Source organism: Sparus aurata, chromosome 6, assembly GCF_900880675.1.
Source record: "Sparus aurata chromosome 6, fSpaAur1.1, whole genome shotgun sequence".
In the NCBI taxonomy this organism is placed as follows: Eukaryota; Metazoa; Chordata; class Actinopteri; order Spariformes; family Sparidae; genus Sparus; species Sparus aurata.
This window is the reverse complement of record NC_044192.1, coordinates 190,360-210,372: the sequence shown is the minus strand read 5'-3', so window position 1 is coordinate 210,372 and position 20,013 is coordinate 190,360. Positions and strand designations below refer to the sequence as shown.

General features: G+C 45.5%; 2 protein-coding genes across 4 annotated transcripts; one reads left to right on the top strand and one right to left on the bottom strand.

Annotated features, from left to right (window-relative positions):
* Positions 1–229: 229 nt before the first annotated feature.
* Positions 230–1,109, bottom strand: polr2j (RNA polymerase II subunit J). Its single transcript, XM_030420685.1, has 3 exons — positions 825–1,109; positions 521–629; positions 230–423 (listed from the first exon to the last, which is right to left on the bottom strand). Exons 1-3 carry the CDS (start codon positions 965–967, stop codon positions 322–324), a joined length of 354 nt encoding a protein of 117 aa, XP_030276545.1. The 5' UTR covers positions 968–1,109; the 3' UTR covers positions 230–321.
* A 2,833-nt stretch (positions 1,110–3,942) lies between these two features.
* On the top strand, positions 3,943–13,366 carry ube2c (ubiquitin-conjugating enzyme E2C). 3 transcript variants are annotated; one of them, XM_030420681.1, is made up of 7 exons: positions 3,943–4,100; positions 5,442–5,556; positions 5,709–5,736; positions 8,993–9,079; positions 9,273–9,477; positions 12,822–12,881; positions 13,223–13,366. In XM_030420681.1, exons 2-7 carry the CDS (start codon positions 5,450–5,452, stop codon positions 13,258–13,260), a joined length of 525 nt encoding a protein of 174 aa, XP_030276541.1. In that variant the 5' UTR covers positions 3,943–4,100; positions 5,442–5,449; the 3' UTR covers positions 13,261–13,366. The 3 variants fall into 3 exon arrangements, with proteins under 3 accessions (XP_030276541.1, XP_030276543.1, XP_030276542.1); XM_030420683.1 differs by having other exon boundaries at positions 3,991–4,100; positions 5,445–5,556; XM_030420682.1 differs by having other exon boundaries at positions 4,065–4,191.
* The last annotated feature ends 6,647 nt before the right edge of the window (positions 13,367–20,013 follow it).

The following is a 20,013-nucleotide window of genomic DNA, read 5'->3' as shown; positions in this document are numbered from 1 at the left end:
CCACATCAGAGGTTCTGTTGGGTTCATTTCAGATGCTGTTGACGTTCTCGAACTGACCTGTTGAACGATCGGTACACTGGGCTGATCAATAAGACTGGAGGACTGACACATCAACTGTACAACCAGAAACCAGTGGATCAAATGATTGACTGATGATGTCACACAGGTAAACAGGATTCCCGCCTCTCAGCTTCACTGATCTACTACATCACAAACACAAGCCCTCAGGAAGTGACATCACACACTTTATTTATAAAAATAAACATCAGACAGACACAGTGACAGGACAAAGAGGAGGTGACATCATCAGGGGGCGGGGCATCACTCGATCCCTTCCTGTTTGTCCTTGATGGCGACTCTGAAGCGTTCCTCCAGCAGAGAGAGCTCGCTGATGAGGTCAGTGATGGCGTTCGTGAACGCTTCCTGTCAAAGAAAACACTCATCATCAGGGACATGACATCACTTCCTGTCAAAATAAAACACTGACAACACAAAGACCTTGTTCAGGTGGGTGAGTTACCTGTGGACTGTAATCAGGTGTAGTCTGAACTCTGATGACAATCTTGTGTTCCAGTGGATGAGGAACTTTATAACCAGCAAACAGAACCTGCGGATCCTTCAACAGCTGACTGACACGCGCGCGCGCACACACACACACACACACACACACACAAGCCGGTTGTTTAGATTTAAATCCGTCTGATTACGGTACATTCTAACCGCCGCTCACTGAACCTGATAGCATGTAGTTAGCTCCAGTCTGTAGCCTGATAGTACTCTGTGTGTGTGTGTGTTAGCATGCTGCTAGCTCCGGTAGCTCTTACGCTCGGATGATGTTGCCCAGCGTGTGGTCCTCTTTGTTCAGGGTGAACAGGCAGGCGTTGGGAACCTTCGTGTCTTTAGTGATGCTGATCTTCTTCTCTCCTTCAAACAGAAGAAACGACTCGAAAGCGGGAGGCGCGTTCATCTTCTCTGTCTGAGCGCGAGCACCGCAGACGACCAACCGGAACCTTCTTCTTCTGGTATTATTGGGGGCTGTACGCTATCCAGCGTAATGCTCCCAACCGGAACCACTTCCTCCAAAACAAGATGACGACTTCCGTCTTCTTCTTCGTTGTTTAATGGCAGTCGGCATCCATAATGTTGCATATACCACCATCTGCTGGACTTTACTTCTTTCTCGTTTCCTCTTCTGTTATATCCTTTTAATTAATCCAGTAGTTGAGACAAGAAATCTCCAGATGATTCTCCTCCCTTCCTAGATTTTCCACATTCTATTATACTCTTGAAGTTATTTTCCCTTATTCCTGCCTTCCACAACCTGTTCTCATCGCCTCCCTTCCATGTCCAGGAATGCTCCGATCACATGTTCCACTGTCTCCTCTCCACAGTTACACAGACCAGCTGCATGTTTCCCTCTTATATTGAGTGTGTTTTTTAATTTACTGTGCCATATTCTTATTCTGCTCATGATTACTTGTTCTGTTCTGTTGTCTCCATAACATCCTACCTCTCCTGCCACACTCTGTAATTTATATAAATGTCTCCCTTTTTCCTCCTTCATCCAATGTTGATTCCACTGATTATTTATCTCCTTCCATATTAAATTTTTTCCCTCTGCTTTTGATAATTTTACTTTCATTTCCACCTCTCTTCTTTCTTCACTGCCTCCTTAGCAATTTTTTCTGCTTTTTCATTTCCTTGTATTCCTGAATGCGCTGGAACCCACATGAACGTAATTTCCCTCCCCTGCTGTAGTAATCTGGATGTTTTTACCAGGACTTCATATAGTATTTCCTGATGTGTTTTTCATGCTCAAGATTGATGAAACTGAATCGCTACATATGGCTATCTTTTTGTCCACCTTGTCCTCCATCCATTCTATTGCCAGTAATATTGTGCATAGCTCTACTGCATATATGCTTAAATGACCTGATGTTCTCTTTGGTATTGTGGTATGATGGCTGGGAATCACCACGGCTGCACCTGTTGCTCCTGTTATCGGCTCTTTTGATCCATCTGTGTATATGTAAACATATTCCCCATACTTCCAATTTGCATAGTTATAAAATTCCTGTACTAGATCTGCTGTCTAATTTCTTCTCTTGATATTCCATATTTCTAGATCTACACTTGATTCTTGTAACATCCACTCTGGTCTTGTTGTCCACAGAAGTGTTGGGCTGAATTCTCTCTGCTGTATCTTTAGTTGTTGTGCTAAACCCTCACTGACCCACCCAAAGCTTGTTCTTTGTTCTTTCCCTTTTTCCCAACACATCTCCAAAACTCTCTTTGTTGGGTGATCCTCACTGTGCCCTTTTAGGTTTGTCCAGTAGTTGGCTATAAGCTGTTTCCTTCTGAGCCATAATGGCATTTCTCCTGCTTCAACCTGAAGGGAGCATACTGGTGCTGTCTTCAATGCTCCTAGACAAATTCTTAATGCTCGAGCTTGAATAACATCGAGCTGTGAGAGGACCGATTTAGCTGCTGATCCGTATCCCACACTACCATACTCTATTCTTATCTACACTTATTAGTGTTACATATATGTATTTTAACGAGGTAAAATCAGCTCCCCATTCTAACCCAGCCAAACACCTCATAACATTTTAATACTCCCTTACTTTTTTCTGCTATTCCCTTCACATGTTCTCTCCACGTTAATCTAGAATTAAAAATCAATCCCAAGGATTGAAAGCTGTTTACTCTGTCTAAATTCTCTCTATCTAAGTTTAACTTTTTATTTTCACTGATTTTCTTTTTTGAGAAGAACATTACTTTACTTTTTTCCACTGAGAATTTAAAACCCCATTCTGCTCCACATTTTTCCACTTCCTGTCTATCCCTTTCTGTAACTTCTTAACGTCTTAACTTCTTCCATACTGCTCCATCATCTGCAAACAGAGATCTTCCCATTCCTGTCGCTATATTTTCAAATATATCATATATCATTATTGTGAATAGTGTAGGACTTATAACACTCCCCTGAAGTGTACCATTCTCTACAACATGACTTTCTGACACCTCCGACCCAATTTTTACCTGGATGACCTTCTCCCTTTGAAAATCCATAACCCAGTTAAGTTTCCCTCATTTCCTATTCGATGCATCTTGATCAGCAAACCTTCTCTCCATAACATCAACATGTCATATGCTTTTTCAACATCAGAATACAGCAGCCACCATTTCTTTATTTACCAGTTTTTTCCTGATGTCATCTTCTAAACACAATACTGGATCCATTGTGCTCCCACCTCTTTGATATATACATTTTACAAATCCAAAGTACAATTCTCTTGGGATAGTTTTTGTAAGAACTCCAAGATGACGACTTCCGTCTTCGACCTTCTGATTTAAATTCCTTTGGATCAATACATGTACAAAAAGATGTGAGACCGGACAAACTGATGCTGAAACTCTTCAGACGGATTCTGTATGAAACAGAATCAGAACCAGCGGGTATCATGACCAACATCAGAACTACAACAAGTCAAACATTTCGATGGTGAAAATATTCCAGAGAATAAAGTCAGAGTCACACTTGGCTCCTGTGTTTATTAATGTGGTGACGTCAGTGTCACAGTGTCAGTAACCATCATCTGCTCCAGTAACAACCAGCAGCGATGGAGTGATCAATTATCACTGATCGTCTCTGAGGCGTCAGTCACATCACTGCTCTGCTGTCTCTGTCTCAGCTGGTTAAACATTCACTGAGACTGACGAGTAAAACGCTTCAGATCACATCCTGACATCACGTCTGATGTTAAACCTTCATGATGTGCTGAGCAAATACTCAGGTACAGGTAAACGTGTACTTTCATAAACCAAAACAAGTACTTTTTTAATTGTTTTTCTTTGCTCTGTGACGTCAACATTAAATGTTTCATCACGGGCCCGACGTCAGTCCTGTCCAATCAGATCCCTGTTCCTTCTGGATGTGCTCTTGTCATTGGTTTAGCGGAGGTGGTTTGTTTTTGAAAGTCGGGCGCTGATTGGCTGTGTGTGTGAGGACGAGTCGGTTTAAACCGGGGGGCGGGAGTGTGTTCAGTTTGAATCCGGGGACAGAAAATCCGCTCGGACCGCTGACACTCCGATACACGGTGAGTCCCGAAGAACGTTTATCTCCTGGTTTATTCACCCGGATTAATGAAAACAGTGTGGACACGCTGACCCGAAACTGTTGTCTTCTTGGTGGGTTCATATTACCAGGCTAACAGCACAATTAGCTGTCTGAGCTAACGCTAAACGCCGCTGCTATCATTAGCTTGAAGCTACATCTGCTTCGCAACCGGAGAACACACAGGCTGTTGCTAACGAGCATACCGGCAAACTGACGGCTCTCTGTTAGAGATTCACGGACTGTGGAGCTCACAGTTTGCCTGTTGAATACGGACTACATCCGGTACAAGCTAACATGTAACTGCAGTTAGCAAACATGCAGCTGCAGTTAGCTAACATGTAACTGCATTTAGCTAACATGTAACTGCATTTAGCTAACGCTAACATGTAACTGCATTTAGCTAACGCTAACATGTAACTGCATTTAGCTAACGCTAACATGTAACTGCATTTAGCTAACGCTAACATGTAACTGCATTTAGCTAACATGTAACTGCAGTTAGTTAACGCTGAGTTCAGCTGTGGCTACTCAACAGAACAGTGTGATTAGTTACCTGCTGTTTGTGAGCTGTGCACCTGTCTCTCTGACCTCCTGTCTGTCTCTCTGACCTCCTCTCTCCTCTCCTGTCTGTCTCTCTCTCCTCCTGTCTGTCTCTCTCTCCTCCTGTCTGTCTCTCTCACCTCCTCTCTGACCTCCTGTCTGTCTCTCTCTCTTCCTGTCTGTCTCTCTCTCTTCCTGTCTGTCTCTCTCTCCTCCTGTCTGTCTCTCTGACCTCCTGTCTATCCCTCTGACCTCCTGTCTCTCTGACCTCCTCTCTCCTCTCCTGTCTCTCACCTCCTCTCTGACCTCCTGTCTGTCTCTCCTCTCATGTCTGTCTCTCTCTCTTCCTGTCTGTCTCTCTCTCCTCTCCTGTCTGTCTCTCTGACCTCCTCTCTCCTCTCCTGTCTGTCTCTCTCACCTCCTCTCTGACCTCCTGTCTGTCTCTCCTCTCTCCTCTCCTGTCTGTCTCTCTGACCTCCTCTCTCCTCTCCTGTCTGTCTCTCTCACCTCCTCTCTGACCTCCTGTCTGTCTCTCCTCTCATGTCTGTCTCTCTCTCTTCCTGTCTGTCTCTCTCTCCTCCTGTCTGTCTCTCTGACCTCCTCTCTCCTCTCCTGTCTGTCTCTCTCACCTCCTCTCTGACCTCCTGTCTGTCTCTCCTCTCTCTCTCTTCCTGTCTGTCTCTCTCTCCTCCTGTCTGTCTCTCCTCTCTCCTCTCCTGTCTGTCTCTCTCTCCTCCTGTCTGTCTCTCTGACCTCCTGTCTGTCTCTCCTCTCCCCTCAGTAGCACTCATGGCCTCTCAGAACATGGATCCTGCAGCAGCAGCAGCTTCGTCCACAGCTGCTCTGAAGGGCAGTGAGAGCGGCGGCAGCGCGGCCAGAGGTTCCGTGTCCAAACGGTGAGATCCGGACTATTTATATTCTGATGTTCTTATTTTGTAATCTGATTCCAGTATCCAGATGGTGTGAGCTGGTACAGTAATCTATTACATTGTACATGAGATGGAAACTTTTCTAAAACGTGTTTGACCGATATTAACTGTCTCTGCAGGTTACAGCAGGAGCTCATGACTCTGATGGTGAGTTTATATCCTGTGTGTGTGTGTGTGTGTGTGTGTGTGTCATGGTAACCACACACTGATGTAGTCTGTAGTCCTAAAGCCCAGAAATCAGTTAGCCTGTTAGCACTTCCTGTCCCCTCATCTCAAAGTCTGATGAGATACAAAGAATAGAAAAGGATACAAATTATACAGTTAAACAAGAAAACAAATCTAACACTGCTGACAGACTGGATAAAATAACAGCAATTGATTAAAGCTTTTATATCAACCTTTGCTAAGTTGGCTAATTTGGGCGGAATAGTATCACCCATATTAAAAAAATTAAAATTCAAACGTTTGTAGAAAAATGGACAGGTACAGAATCGAAACAACACAAGGTGGAAACGGGCAGCTAAAAACAATAAGTAATGAGACCAATGTTAAAATTAGGTAACAGACTAACAAACACGCAAAAATAAATAAATCAAGAGTTTCAGGCGGTTCCTGCAGGTGGAGTCTCATCATCACGATGATCTCACGTGAAAGCCTCTCAAACAGCAGCAGCGTCTCAAAACAGAAGAACGAAACTTACAGCACAGCGAGCGAGCGCAGCCGGTTTGACATGATACGTAACTGACTTATGTGGTAGGATTTAGTCCGGTAAAGTTGGAAATGTATTCACAGATTCGAACTTCCCGGATCAATAACTCATAAGTGAAACCTTGTTAAAACACAACTGACGGCTCTTTCCTACCGTAGTGAGGAAGACAACGAGCTACAACCGTATGTTAATCAGAACCAGCGTCTGGACATTAACTCTGGTCTGTATGGTCAGCCAGCTGTGAGACGAGGGCGCAGGGACCGTCTACAAAGTGCAACACCGAAAAGAGAAACTACAAAAAATATTCAATAACTTCACTATTATTCAGAGTGTAGTGTCACCAAAATCACTCCACACATCAGTGGTCTCCTGCTGTTATTCTACAGATTTTTTGTTTGGAAAAAATGTGCTTTGCCATAATTTTGGGGAATTTCTATTTGGGAGAAATATTCAATAACACTAATATTCAGTGAGGTGTCACAAAACCCACCTCACCCTAACCCTACTTAACAAAAACTACTTTCTAATGTCACTTTAACTTGATTTTGGTATTAAAAAATGTGTTAATACATAATCCATGTCTTATTATAAATTAGGATGTCATGGTATCAGTCTGAAAGGTAAATCAACACATTTTACTCAGTGGCCTTTGTGCCCTGTCATGTGGCCTTGGTGCCCCTAAAATGATGAAATTCCCTCCCTGACTGCATTCCCACTAGTAAGCTACAGTTACTCTGTGTAAGCTGAGTCCAAGTTGTCTCTAAGAGTCTCTAGAGTGTGAAATGTTGCACATTGCCTCAGCCTGCAATAAAACGGTGGTCAATTCATGATACTTTCTCATCTCCTAATTTTTATACTTAATACAATGTCAATGTTGTGTAAGAAGAATCATTAATTAAATATATGAAAGTTACACAAGACAACAATAAAGAAGAATTTATGGATTTGACGCTGTGATCGGTGATCGGCAATATCGGGATCGGCAGATACTGCTTTCAGTGATCGGCCCCAAAAATCCTGATCGGTGCATCTCTACTTTGAGACTTGGTAGTGATTCTTATCACCAGTCTTATCAGTCTCCACTTGACCAATAAGTGGCGGTGGTGAGTGGTCCTCCAATGAAATTGTCTAAACATATGTTTGCATCTTTTGTTCTCCCACATAAAATCATCATTAATGTTCCACAGTTTAATCCTGAAGCTCTTCATGTGTTAAAAGCAGTTAGCGGTTGCTAACGAGTGTCTGAATGAGACTACAGAGGTTGTCGGGGACATTAAACGTCCTCACAGTGAACACGGAGACTCATCTACTCACTAGTCCGTCTTTACAGCCACTTTAGTTACACACTGTTCTAACTCTGACTTTACAACTTGTACATTGATCAGTTTATAGAAAACCTGGATAGTAACTTGTGCAGTAAGACTCTTAGTGGTGGAGACGTTTCAGTCATGTGACCGTGATGTCGTCTGTTTGTAGCCTAGCATTAGCTTCTTACTGCTACACAGTTAATTTAGCTTCACACATCACAGAGTGGAGTTCATCTGTGGAGATTATCTGGATCAACAGAACCTGGACGGATCAGAACCTTGTGTTTGACACAGAGATTATGTTCTGTAATAATCCAGTTCAATAATCCCACAGTTAGTTGGCCTGCTGCAACATTCAGTTCGCCTGCTGCAGAGCGCTACAGAAAGCGCCTGCTGATTCTTCGCTGTACACGCATGCGCACCGAACACACATGTGCGAGTTGTTTACGATTGAGCAGCGACAAAATGGCTGCAATGGCGAGCACAAAGCCTATAAGACCGGCACCGACTTCTTTGAAAGCTACTATATGGCAGCATTTTGAGTTCTGTGAAGTTGCAGGGAGAATTGACAAGACCTACACAGTTTGTAAGGTGTGTGGAACTCAATTTAAATACTTTGGCAACACAACTAATTTGGGAAACCACCTTGTGCGACGCCACCCAGAGTTGGGAGAGAAGCAGCGACCTGTTGCAGATGCCAGCCAGAGAACGATCGAGACGGTGGCACAGCTTCCACCGAACTCTGAGTGAGCGAAGCGGATTACCAAATCCACTGCAAGTTTTATTGCATTGAAAGCTTTTTTATGTTTATATAGGGTACAGTATACTGTGTTTCTCTCAGGGATGTGCTCATTGCCTGTTACAGGAGGATTCTGTGTTCAGAGAGTCAAATCTGTTTGTGACAAAGAAAAGCCTTTTCTTTTAATAAGATATTAGCAAAGGTAATTAATCTCTTTTAACGTTCATCACAAAAGTAGAAAGTGATTAGCAAACTTAGATTTAATTCTTATTAATATTATTGAAAATCATGCATGGAAATGTACACAAAAAAGATGTTGCATAGAGATGCATCGATAATCGTTTCAGAATCAAATCGTGAGGTGCCGAATCACCAACTGCTAACTGCAGTTAGCTACAAAACCAAACATTGCTGCTCCACTGGTCATCATCTGTCTGACTCTGTTAGCTCCTGTATCTTTAAGGACCGCCTCTCCAAAAGTCCAATCTGCTCTGATTGGTCAGCTCACATGGGCCATTCTGCTCACCCTGTCTCCTGTCTTCATCACATCGACACAACAGCTTTGTGAGACGTTACAGAAGAAATATGATCCTGTGATGACGTCATGTGACCTGTCTGTCTGTCTGTCTGTCTGTCTGTCGCTCTCAGATGTCGGGTGATAAGGGGATCTCTGCATTTCCAGAATCAGATAATCTCTTCAAATGGGTCGGGACCATCGATGGAGCCCAGGGGACAGTACGAGCGCACACACACACACACACACACACACACACACACACACACGTTGTTAATGATCAGTACACCTTTTGTCACGGCTGATTGGTCGCACTGCAGAAGTAAGAGCCAATCACGCTATGCTGTGGGTGGGACATTGAGCCCACTCTACCCTCTGACCTGTCTATCTGTCTTTCACCTGTCTGTCTCTCAGGTGTATGACGGCCTCAGGTACAGGCTGTCTCTGGACTTCCCAGCTGGTTATCCGTATCAGGCTCCTCGCGTGAAGTTTGTCACGCCCTGTTTTCATCCCAACGTGGACGAACAAGGTTTCATCTGTCTCGACATCCTGAAGGACAAATGGTCGGCGCTCTATGACGTCCGCTCCATCCTGCTGTCCATCCAGAGCCTGCTGGGAGGTAACTATGACAACCAGTTGACACTCACCGGTTCAGTATGTCACCAGTTGTTGAGTCGGGGTAAATGAAGGTTGAAATAGTTTCCATCCACGGGTCAGATTTGTGCATCCTGCAGTGAGGGCAGGTTGCTGCATACCCAACTAAATGCCCCTCCCCCAGAGTAAAGGACCAATCACTGTTGGTATTGGATGATGTCATGACACTGAAGGTGGTAGGACAGGATCACAGTGAACACAGCCTGTCTCCTGACCTGTCTGTCTCTCACCTGTCAGACAGATGTGGGAGTGTTGTCTCACCAGAGGTGGTTGAAAATAGGGCCTCCGATTTTTTCACACCAAACTCGATTTACGATTTTAATCGATTTTTTTTCTTCCTTCTCAAGAAAAAACTTCAAATTACAAAGAAATTATTAACAGCATTGCGTTTATTTTTTTGCTATGATTTTAAACAAATTTGCCCTGCCATTGTACACAATTAAACTCACTTGGAAAAAATATATAAAAGTGCATCCTTTTGAAAAGATTGAGTCCCTTTTTGATAAAAATGCTTTTGTAAAAATAAATTTAGCATGTCGGATTGCTTGCTATTATAAAAACAGATCAGTTTCCATATTGGTATTGATAAAGTGTGAACATAACTTAAATACTTTATTTTGCAAAAGGTGCCTTTGTTTACAAAAAAGTATTTCATATCCCTGAAGATATGTAAACTGAATTAAACATCTGCATGCATTGCATAGTAAACGTGACATGTTGGTCGATGTACAGGACATCAGAGGCCTGTACTGTGAAGCCAGTTTAGTGTGTTAGCAGGTATGTTGAGTCTAAAGCCAGGCTTCCCTGAACTACAAAGGTGGCTCTCTTTTAACCCGGCTAGATCACCATGGTAACTTATGCTTAGCTCATAACCTGGTCCCGACCATATAGCGATATAGATTTTCAGCCGAGGGAATACGGTACATTTGCTCACTTATTGAGCCGAGTGTCAGGAATGCCACTGAAGAAGCTGTGCGCTCACTGTCAGGCAAACTGTTTGTGGAGCCCTTCGTTTGGTTGCCACGGGAACCTTCTTACATTCAGTTGGTGATGCAGAAAATCTGAGCAAGAACTCACACTGACAAAATGATGGGCAGCTTGGCTACATACCACTCTGAATGATGTTTTTGTATTTGGCTCTAACTTGCTGCCATGTCCGACTGCTGCTTCCACATCTTAATGAAATGCAATATGAAATATTAATTAGGCCAACCTAGTATTTATTTGTCACAGATAATGAGTAAAGTTAATTATTTCTTTGATGTGGCCATGAATAAATCAGTAAAATGTGAAAACAATCTAGACATCATTCAAAAATGAAAAAAGATGTTGTTGCTTCAGTTTATTTATTTTTTAAATGGATGAGGGTTAATATGTAAAAGTTGCACAATGTTGAGCTTTCAGAAATGAAAACACTAAGGGCTTAATATAATATTGATCATAATATTAATCATTGTTAACTTACACATTTACACGGTCAGCAGTTTTCTGCCAGCAGCCCTCCCTCGCTCTGTTGGTGGCGACAGTGTTACTTTTTACCGTGATGGTTTCTTTGAATTCTTCATAGTCCTGCATAATAAGAATCTGCTCATCTTGAGTAAAATATGTGGCCCGGGATCGATCCATTTTCACACGGAAGTAGAATAATATGACGTCAAACGCCCCCTTTTATGTGAACGAGCGCAGAGCACAAAGCAGAGAACCGGACTTAACAAATTAAGTTGATAACCACCGTCGCAGTACCGTTTAACTCTGATTGGGGACTCGGGGCTTTGTTGAGCTGCATCATGAGCACAAAGCCTGGCTATGTTGAGCCCCCTTCACAGTACAGGCCTCAGGTATGTGCTAGGGCATTAATGACTTCGGTTTTTTTCAGGTCGACTTATCTGTTAATAAAGTCGAAGTCGAGTTGACAAGTCGTTTGATGACGTCATCACATTGACACAGCGGACCTCTGGACCGGACGACTCCTAGTGATGCCGATTCAGATGGCCGTGCATACGCTAGTATTTTTATTGTACTTTAAGACCGACTTGCAGATTGTGCAGATCACCGTGCTGTTTGTGTGGTCTAGAATGAAGTACCTCCATACGTGTGGTGTGTGTCTGTCCTACTGACTCTTCTTCACATTTCTGCTCGAAAAACTGCGTCTGTCACCGGGAAAAAACTTGAACTCTCCCGAGTGTTTGTTATGAAAATAAATCACCGCGACCGCCAGCTCTCCAGCTGCTTTCCCCAGAAAACAGCCTCCGTCCCCGCGAGTGACAGTCACACAGCGTCCTGTTTACTGATGGTAATTATGTCATTTAGCGCGAAAAACTTAACTCCGTCACTTTCCAGGATGTTTGGTGGGTCAGGATCTCAATCACTACACGTTATAACAGCATCTATATGATTATAAACTGTCCGCGGGTTTGGATTAACGGGGAAACACCGACGTCGTCATCATGACGTGTACCGTCACGCCTCTTTAGGAGCCGCAGCGCCGGCTTTCTGTGTGAATTACACACGTGAAGGCGGAGATGCTTCGCTCTGGGTTAATCACCATTGGTGGAGAATTTGCGAACCGCCGCTCCGGAGATAATGTGGAGGCACTGTGTAAAAAGGGCTCGTGATTCTGTACACAAGTGCACAGAGAGGGAGCCAAAAAAACACATGACTTGTTGATCCCTCTCAGGGGTCGTCGACTTGTGCCACTGACGTCGACAAGTCAACGTTTGATTCAAGTTAATGCCCTAGTGTGTGCTTGCTGTCTGTTTGTTTACAGCACGCAAGCTTAATGCTCGTGCTCAGTGTCTTCTCCATTTTTGGTGAATGTAAAGCGCCACCTATAGGCCTGGAATATGAACTACAGCGTTTTCGGTCGTTTTCAGTGGATCCGTATGGACGCAGATATTCTTGAAACGATGACGAGGAAGACGGAGGAAAAAAAGATCGTTTTCGTCCGTGTGGACGAGCCCTGAGAGCAACCTGACGGGTCGAACCTGGAGCTGAGCAGACATTGTGTCCAGCAGAGGGCAGCACTCAGTATACGTGTTGATGTTCTTCAAGCAGCTGAATGTGAACGAAATGTTGTGATTTCTTCTTCTTGAAGTGGATGAATTTTTAAAAGTTGAGTTTTGTTTGTGAAGGATTTTAAGACTCTGCTCTCCATCAGCGTGAGTTCATCTGTTTCCTATTATTACTGTGATCATCTGCAGCAGGAGGAACTAAACTCACTCTGCAGTACGATGAGACAAAACGGACTGACGGCTGACGTGTTGTTGACATGTGTGTTTCTAACCGACATGTTTGTGTGTTTTGTGTCAGAGCCAAACAACGAGAGTCCGCTGAACACGGCAGCGGCAGAACTCTGGGACGATCAGGAAGGTGAGAAACAGCTGCTGCTCCATCACCTGTTACCTGTGCAGCGTGATGCGTAGACGCTGCAGTCACTCTGATAACAATATTTAATGATCAGTAATGGATCAATAATTTGTCTGTTTTAAACAAGCTGATCAGCTGAGACCGATGGATCAGTCCAGCAGCAGGACATGTGCGACACTCTTTACTGTCCCCTACCACACACGTATCAGTGTACTGTACCTGGAATCAATAACTAACGATCAATCACACCGCTAGTTCTGAGGTGTCGCACAGTATTGATCTGTGTTCAGCAGCAGCAGTGGCTAGTGGGAGTTGTAGTTCTAACTGCTGTTTGTCTCTTGCAGCCTTTAAAGCTCATCTACACTCGACCTTCCAGAAGTGAAGCCACTCCACATTTTCTTCTTCTCTTGTTCGTCTTCTTCTGTGTTTGTACAATATTTTTATGTTTGTTCAGCTTGCTGTATCAATAAAGTTCTTAATTCAACACATGCTGACTCACTCTCAGTTCAGATCGTTTGCTGAATATCCTCAAATAAAATCCATTAAGTTTCAGCTCAGTTTTGATCTGACGTCATGAATAAATGTACAACCAGAACTGTAAGTGACGATCAATCATCAAGTCTGTTTCCCACCTGGTCGTCTTTCTGTTTGAGCTGCTTTAATATTTTACTCAAATAAAATTTCAATTAAATAAAATCTGACCGTTAAATTAGAACTTTGCGAGGTGTTGTTTAGCTCAGCTGGTAGAGCAGCGTCCCGTGTTCAGAGGCTGTGTCCTTGCTGCAGGTTCGAGTCCCGGCCTGGACCCTTTGCTGTGTGGCTCCCCCTCTCATCCTGTTTCCTGTCATGTCTTCAGCTGCTCTGTCGATAAAGGCCAAAAATATACTTAAAAAAAAAAAGAATAGAACTTGAACTTCTGAACTCGGAGCCAATAAACAAGAAGCAGCTTCAACACATGAAACGTTCAGATCTTGAAATTAAAGATCGATATCAGATTACCTAATTATTCTCAAAGATTAAGAAATGAACACAGACGACATGTAACTGCTACGTTAACGAGAATTATATTCATTTAAAGTGAAACTCTCACCCAAAAGCAACTGAGGCTTTTTTTGTTAATGTATATTAGTCAAACCTTTATGTAAAAGCATAATTGCAACGAAAGAGGCACTTTCGTCAAGACTTCTTAGTATTTTAGAAATAGAGATTTTGATGCTAGCGTAAGAGTGCCTGTAGCACTCCCATTGAAAATGAGTTTGACCCGAAAACAAAAATACAGTAAATCTTAAAAGTATAATAAGACTAAAGTCATTTACTTGAGGGATCATGTCAGTCAGAACGTTGGAGAACTTCAATGCAGCGGTAACGTTCTGGTTCTGAAGACATTCCTACAAACATCCCTCTGCTTCTCGCCACGTCATCCGCCAATCAGATGGTTCGGTCGAAGCTGCTTCCAGCTGGTTCCTGACGTCAGCAGTCAAACTCGGGTTTCACACACTGATGTTGGTGGCGGCCATGACGACCAGCACACCAGGAGCAGTTTGGGGTTCAGTATCTTGCCCAAGGACACTTCAACATGCAGACCAGGGGAATCGAACCGGCAGCGTCCTTCTGATATCAAGACGCTCGCAAAAGTTAAAATCTATCACAGCTTTAATGTTGGAAGAGTGGAGAATTAAAAGTATGTAAGTAAAAAATAAACTAAATTTAAAATGCAAAAGCTGAAACTGAAATATTGAATTAATAAAAATAAACTTATAACAGAAGAGAAACAACAAATGTGAAACTTCAATACTATATCCATCCATCCATCCATTTTCATCCGCTTATCCGGGGCCGGGTCGCGGGGGCAGCTGCCTGAGCAGGGACACCCAGACTTCCCTCTCCCCGGATACTGCCTCCAGCTCTTCCGGGAGGACCCCAAGGCGTTCCCAGGCCAGCTGGGCGACATAGTCACACCAGCGTGTCCTGGGTCTTCCTCGGGGTCTCCTCCCGGAGGGACATGCCAGGAACACCTCCCGAGGGAGGCGTCCCGGGGGCATCCGAAACAGATGCCCGAGCCACCTCAGCTGGCTCCTCTCGATGTGGAGGAGCAGCAGCTCTACTCCGAGCTCCTCCCGGGTGACAGAGCTCTTCACCCTATCTCTAAGGGAGCGCCCTGCCACCCTGCGGAGGAAACTCATTTCGGCCGCTTGTATCCGGGATCTTATTCTTTCGGTCATGACCCAAAGTTCGTGGCCATAGGTGAGGGTCGGAACGTAGATTGACTGGTAAATCGAGAGCTTCGCCTTTCGGCTCAGCTCTCTCTTCGCCACGACGGACCGATACAAAGACCGCATTACTGCGGCCGCTGCACCGATCCGTCTGTCAATCTCACGCTCCATCCTTCCCTCACTCGTGAACAAGACCCCAAGATACTTAAACTCCTCCACTTGAGGCAGGAACTCTCCTCCCACCTGGAGGGAGCAGGCCACCTTTTTCCGGTCGAGAACCATGGCCTCGGATTTGGAGGTGCTGATTCTCATCCCAGCCGCTTCGCACTCGGCTGCAAACCGCCCCAGGACATGCTGGAGGTCCCGGCTCGAAGGAGCCAACAAGACCACATCATCCGCGAAAAGCAGAGATGAGATCCATTGGCTCCCGAACCAGATCCCCTCCGTCCATAAAAGTAATGAACAGAACCGGTGACAAAGGGCAGCCCTGCCAGAGTCCAACATGTACTGGGAACAGGTCTGACTTACTGCCGGCAATGCGAACCAAGCTCCTGCTCCGGCAGTACAGGGACTGTACGGCCCTTAACAGAGGGCCCCCGACCCCGTACTCCCGGAGCACCCCCCACAGTATGCCACGAGGGACACGGTCGAATGCCTTCTCCAAGTCCACAAAACACATGTGGACTGGTTGGGCAAACTCCCATGAACCCTCGAGCACCCTGCGGAGGGTATAGAGCTGGTCCAGTGTTCCACGGCCAGGACGAAAACCGCATTGTTCCTCCTGGATCCGAGGTTCGACTATCGGCCGAATTCTCCTCTCCAGTACCCTGGAATAGACTTTCCCGGGGAGGCTGAGGAGTGTGATCCCCCGATAGTTGGAACACACCCTCCGGTCCCCCTTTTTAAATAGGGGGACCACCACCCCGGTCTGCCAGTCCAGAGGCACTGTCCCCGACTGCCACGCGATGCTGCAGAGACGTGTCAGCCAAGACAGCCCCACAACATCCAGAGACTTGAGGTACTCAGGGCGGATCTCATCCACCCCCGGTGCTTTGCCACTGAGGAGCTTACGGACTACCTCAGTGACTTGGGCTTGGGTGATGGATGGGTCAACCTCTGAGTGCCCAGCCTCTGCTTCCTCTATGGAAGGCGTGTCAGTGGGATTGAGGAGATCCTCGAAGTATTCCTTCCACCGCCCGACGACGTCCCCAGTCGAGGTCAACAGCTCCCCACCTCCACTGTAAACAGTGTTGGTGGAGGACTGCTTCCCCCTCCTGAGGCGCCGGATGGTTTGCCAGAATTTCTTCGAGGCCGACCGGTAGTCCTCCTCCATGGCCTCCCCGAACTCTTCCCAGACCCGAGTTTTTGCTTCCGAGACTGCCCGTGCTGCCGCACGCTTGGCCTGCCGGTACCCGTCAGCTGCCTCAGGAGTCCCCCGGGCCAGCCAGGCCCGGTAGGACTCCTTCTTCAGCTTGACAGCAACCCTTACTTCCGGGGTCCACCACCGGGTTCGGGGATTGCCGCCGCGACAGGCACCGGAGACCTTACGGCCACAGCTCCGGACAGCCGCGTCAACAATGGAGGTGGAGAACATGGTCCATTCGGACTCAATGTCCCCAGCCTCCCTCGGGATCTGGTCAAAGCTCTCCCGGAGGTGGGAGTTAAAGATCTCCCTGGCAGAGGGTTCTGCCAGACGTTCCCAGCAGACCCTCACGATACGTTTGGGTCTGCCAGGTCTGTCCAGCTTCCTCCCCCGCCAGCGGGTCCAACTCACCACCAGGTGGTGATCAGTTGACAGCTCAGCCCCTCTCTTCACCCGAGTGTCCAAGACATACGGCCGAGGTCAGATGACACGACCACAAAGACGATCATTGATCTCCGGCCTAGGGTGTCCTGGTGCCACGTGCACATATGGACACCCTTATGCTTGAACATGGTGTTTGTTATGGACAAACTGTGACTAGCACAGAAGTCCAGTAACAAAACACCACTCGGGTTCAGATCGGGGAGGCCGTTCCTCCCAATCACACCCCTCCAGGTAACACTGTCATCGCCCACGTGGGCGTTGAAGTCCCCCAGGAGAACGACAGAGTCCCCGGTTGGAGCACTCTCCAGTACCCCTCCCAGGGACTCCAAGAAGGCCGGGTACTCTGCACCGCTGTTCGGCCCATAAGCCGAGACAACGGTGAGAGTCCTATCCCCGACCTGAAGGCGCAGGGAAACGACCCTCTCGTTCACCAGGGAGAACTCCAACACATGGCGGCTGAGCTGGGGGGCTATAAGCAAGCCCACACCAGCTCGCCGCCTCTCACCGCGGGCAACTCCAGAGTAGAAGTAGAGTCCAGCCTCTCTCAAGGAGTTGGGTTCCCGAGCCCAGGCTGTGCGTGGAGGTGAGCCCGACTATTTCTAGCCGGTACCGCTCAACCTCCCGCACCAGTGTAAAAACTAAGAATTAGACATAGCCAGAGAGAAACCAAGATAAATGTCAGAGCGTCATTTCAGAGGTGGAGGAGCTGCAGGATCTGTCAGGATATTTCTGCTGGACAGGTAAGAACACCTGCTTCATATGTGTTTCATTCTGTGTGTTAACCACAAGGCTAAGATGGCGGAGGTTACAGTAATACTCACAATAGCTCATATCACCGTACGATGTTGCAGTGGAGCTACGTAGCTTGTTGGTAAATCTAGCTTGTTAGCTTGTATGCTCACTCTGGTGTTTAGCTTTGTGTTTATGGCTACTGGTTAGTAAAGGTGTAGTGGTCCTCCACTGCTAGGTGCATATAGGGGAAACACTGGATGTGTAATCACCAATAGACACAAAGTAATCTCCCTCATTTAGATAAGATTTAAACCATTTTAGTGTTGTACCAGAGAGTCCAACCCAGTTTTCCAGTCGGTCCAGTAGTATATTATGGTCGACTGTGTCAAATGCAGCACTGAGATCCAGTAATACTAAGACTGAGATTTTTCCGCCATCTGTGTTTAAATGAATGTCATTGAGGACCTTAACAAGAGCCGTCTCAGTGCTGTGATGTGGTCGAAATCCTGATTGGAAAACATCAAAACAGCCGTTTATTATTAAGTAATTGTTCAGCTCTTGAAAAACAGCTTTTTCAATAATTTTACTTAAAATGTGGAGGTTTGATATGGACCTATAGTTATTCATTACGGATGTGTCTAGATTTCTCTTCTTCAGGAGGTTTAATGACTGCAGTCTTCATGGCTCGGGGGAAAACACCTGAGAGAAGAGACGTGTTGACAATCTGCAGCAGATCTGGAGTCAGTCAGTCTGAGACTTTTTTGAAGAACCCTGCTGGTAAAATATTAAGACAGCAGAAGGAAGATTTCAAATGCTGTATAATGTCTTGCAGTTTTTTGATTGGATCAAATTGTGTCTAGTATTGTAAATTGTATTAGAGTTGGTTTTAGATGGACAAAACGACAACACACCTCCTGTACCTGATACGGTGGCACTGACCGCTTGTCTAATGTTCTGAATGTTGGCAGTGAAGAATGCAGATTCTTCACAGGCCCTGGTGGATAGAGGTTCAGAGGCTCAGGAGGGTTTGTTAGTCTGTCGACAGAAGCAAACAAGGCGCGAGCATTATTTTTGTTCTTGGTGATAATGTCTGAGAAGAAGGACTGCCTTGACTTTTTCAATTCTAAATTAAAAATGTAAAGTCTTTCTTTATAAATGTCAAAATGAACCTGGAGATTTGTTTTTCGCCACCTGCGCTCAGCTTTTCGACATTCCCTTTTTTCCATCTTGACTAGTGTGGCGTTTCTCCAAGGAGATTTTTTCTTACCAGAGACCACCTTCACTTTAGTGGGTGCAATGGCATTCATGACGTTTGTAATTTTGGAATTGAAATTGAAGTACAAGGTGATTGACAGAGAACCTAGAGAGGGGTGGTGTGGAAGAGAAAGCATCAATGAATATGTCACCAGTGTTTTCAGTGATGTATCACTTTGAGACAACCTGAGTTTGAACATTTGTGTACACAGATATATCACTCTCAAAGAAAACACAGTAATGGTTGGAGAGAGCGACATCAGATACCAGGGGCCTCATTTATAAAACTGTGCGTAGGATTGACGTCAAAAGGTTGCGTACGCCCGAAACACAGAAAGTGCTATCCTGATTTTTAAAACAGTGCGCACGCATGTCCTGCGCTGATTTCCCTTTATAAATCACAGTCCACTCTAAATGTGGCGCACCTGTGTGCGGGTCATACCACGCCCATATTTCCCTATGAATATTCAGAGAAACGCCCCTAATTAATATTCATTCATGACTGACAGCATGCCGAAAGCAGAGAGAAAGGCGAAGAAGCGCAATTTCACCCAGTGTGAGGTGGAAGTTCTTGTCTGGGAGGTGGAGAAGAGGAAGGCTGTATTATTAGGTGGACACAGTGTTGGGTCGGGTCACCAATGCCAAAAAGGCTCTGGAGTGGCAGCATGTGGCAGACAATGAAATGATGTTGCCTCAGAAGGTCGGAGTGTGGCCGAAGTGAAAAAAAAGTGGTCAGACATGTAGCCGCCAGAGGAGGGCGGGGTTATAAATTAGGAAAGGCAGATGGATGAAAAACTGGTGGGGATCATCGGGGAATCCCTCCTGAGTGACGTGGTGATGGAGGTGGAGGGGGACACCGGTGCCGGTGTTGTATCGAGCTCCGCGCCCAACACAGCTGTGTCTCAGTAAGAATGAATCATGGTTGACCCAGGCCACCGAACACTACATTTGTAAGCAACATGTCTGCATCACATACGAGTTGGACATTGAGGGAATGAAAATGCTTACGATTAATGAAAGCAAATTCATTTTCGGTGCTTTTATAGCAACATGAGTGCAGTCAGTGGCAGCCATTATATTTGGGAAACCGGACCATTTTTATTTGCCTGTTCACCACCAAATAAGGAAA

Bases quoted from the DNA above. Each gene is read 5' to 3' on its own strand.
- ube2c (XM_030420681.1), top strand. From the start codon at position 5,450: ATGGCCTCTCAGAACATGGATCCTGCAGCAGCAGCAGCTTCGTCCACA. The intron at 5,557-5,708 runs GTGAGATCCGGA...CTGTCTCTGCAG, and splicing joins AGAGGTTCCGTGTCCAAACG to GTTACAGCAGGAGCTCATGA. The intron at 5,737-8,992 runs GTGAGTTTATAT...TGTCGCTCTCAG, and splicing joins AGGAGCTCATGACTCTGATG to ATGTCGGGTGATAAGGGGAT.
- polr2j (XM_030420685.1), bottom strand. From the start codon at position 967: ATGAACGCGCCTCCCGCTTTCGAGTCGTTTCTTCTGTTTGAAGGAGAG. The intron at 630-824 runs GTAAGAGCTACC...CGCGCGTGTCAG, and splicing joins CTGGGCAACATCATCCGAGC to TCAGCTGTTGAAGGATCCGC. The intron at 424-520 runs GTAACTCACCCA...TTTCTTTGACAG, and splicing joins CACCTGATTACAGTCCACAG to GAAGCGTTCACGAACGCCAT.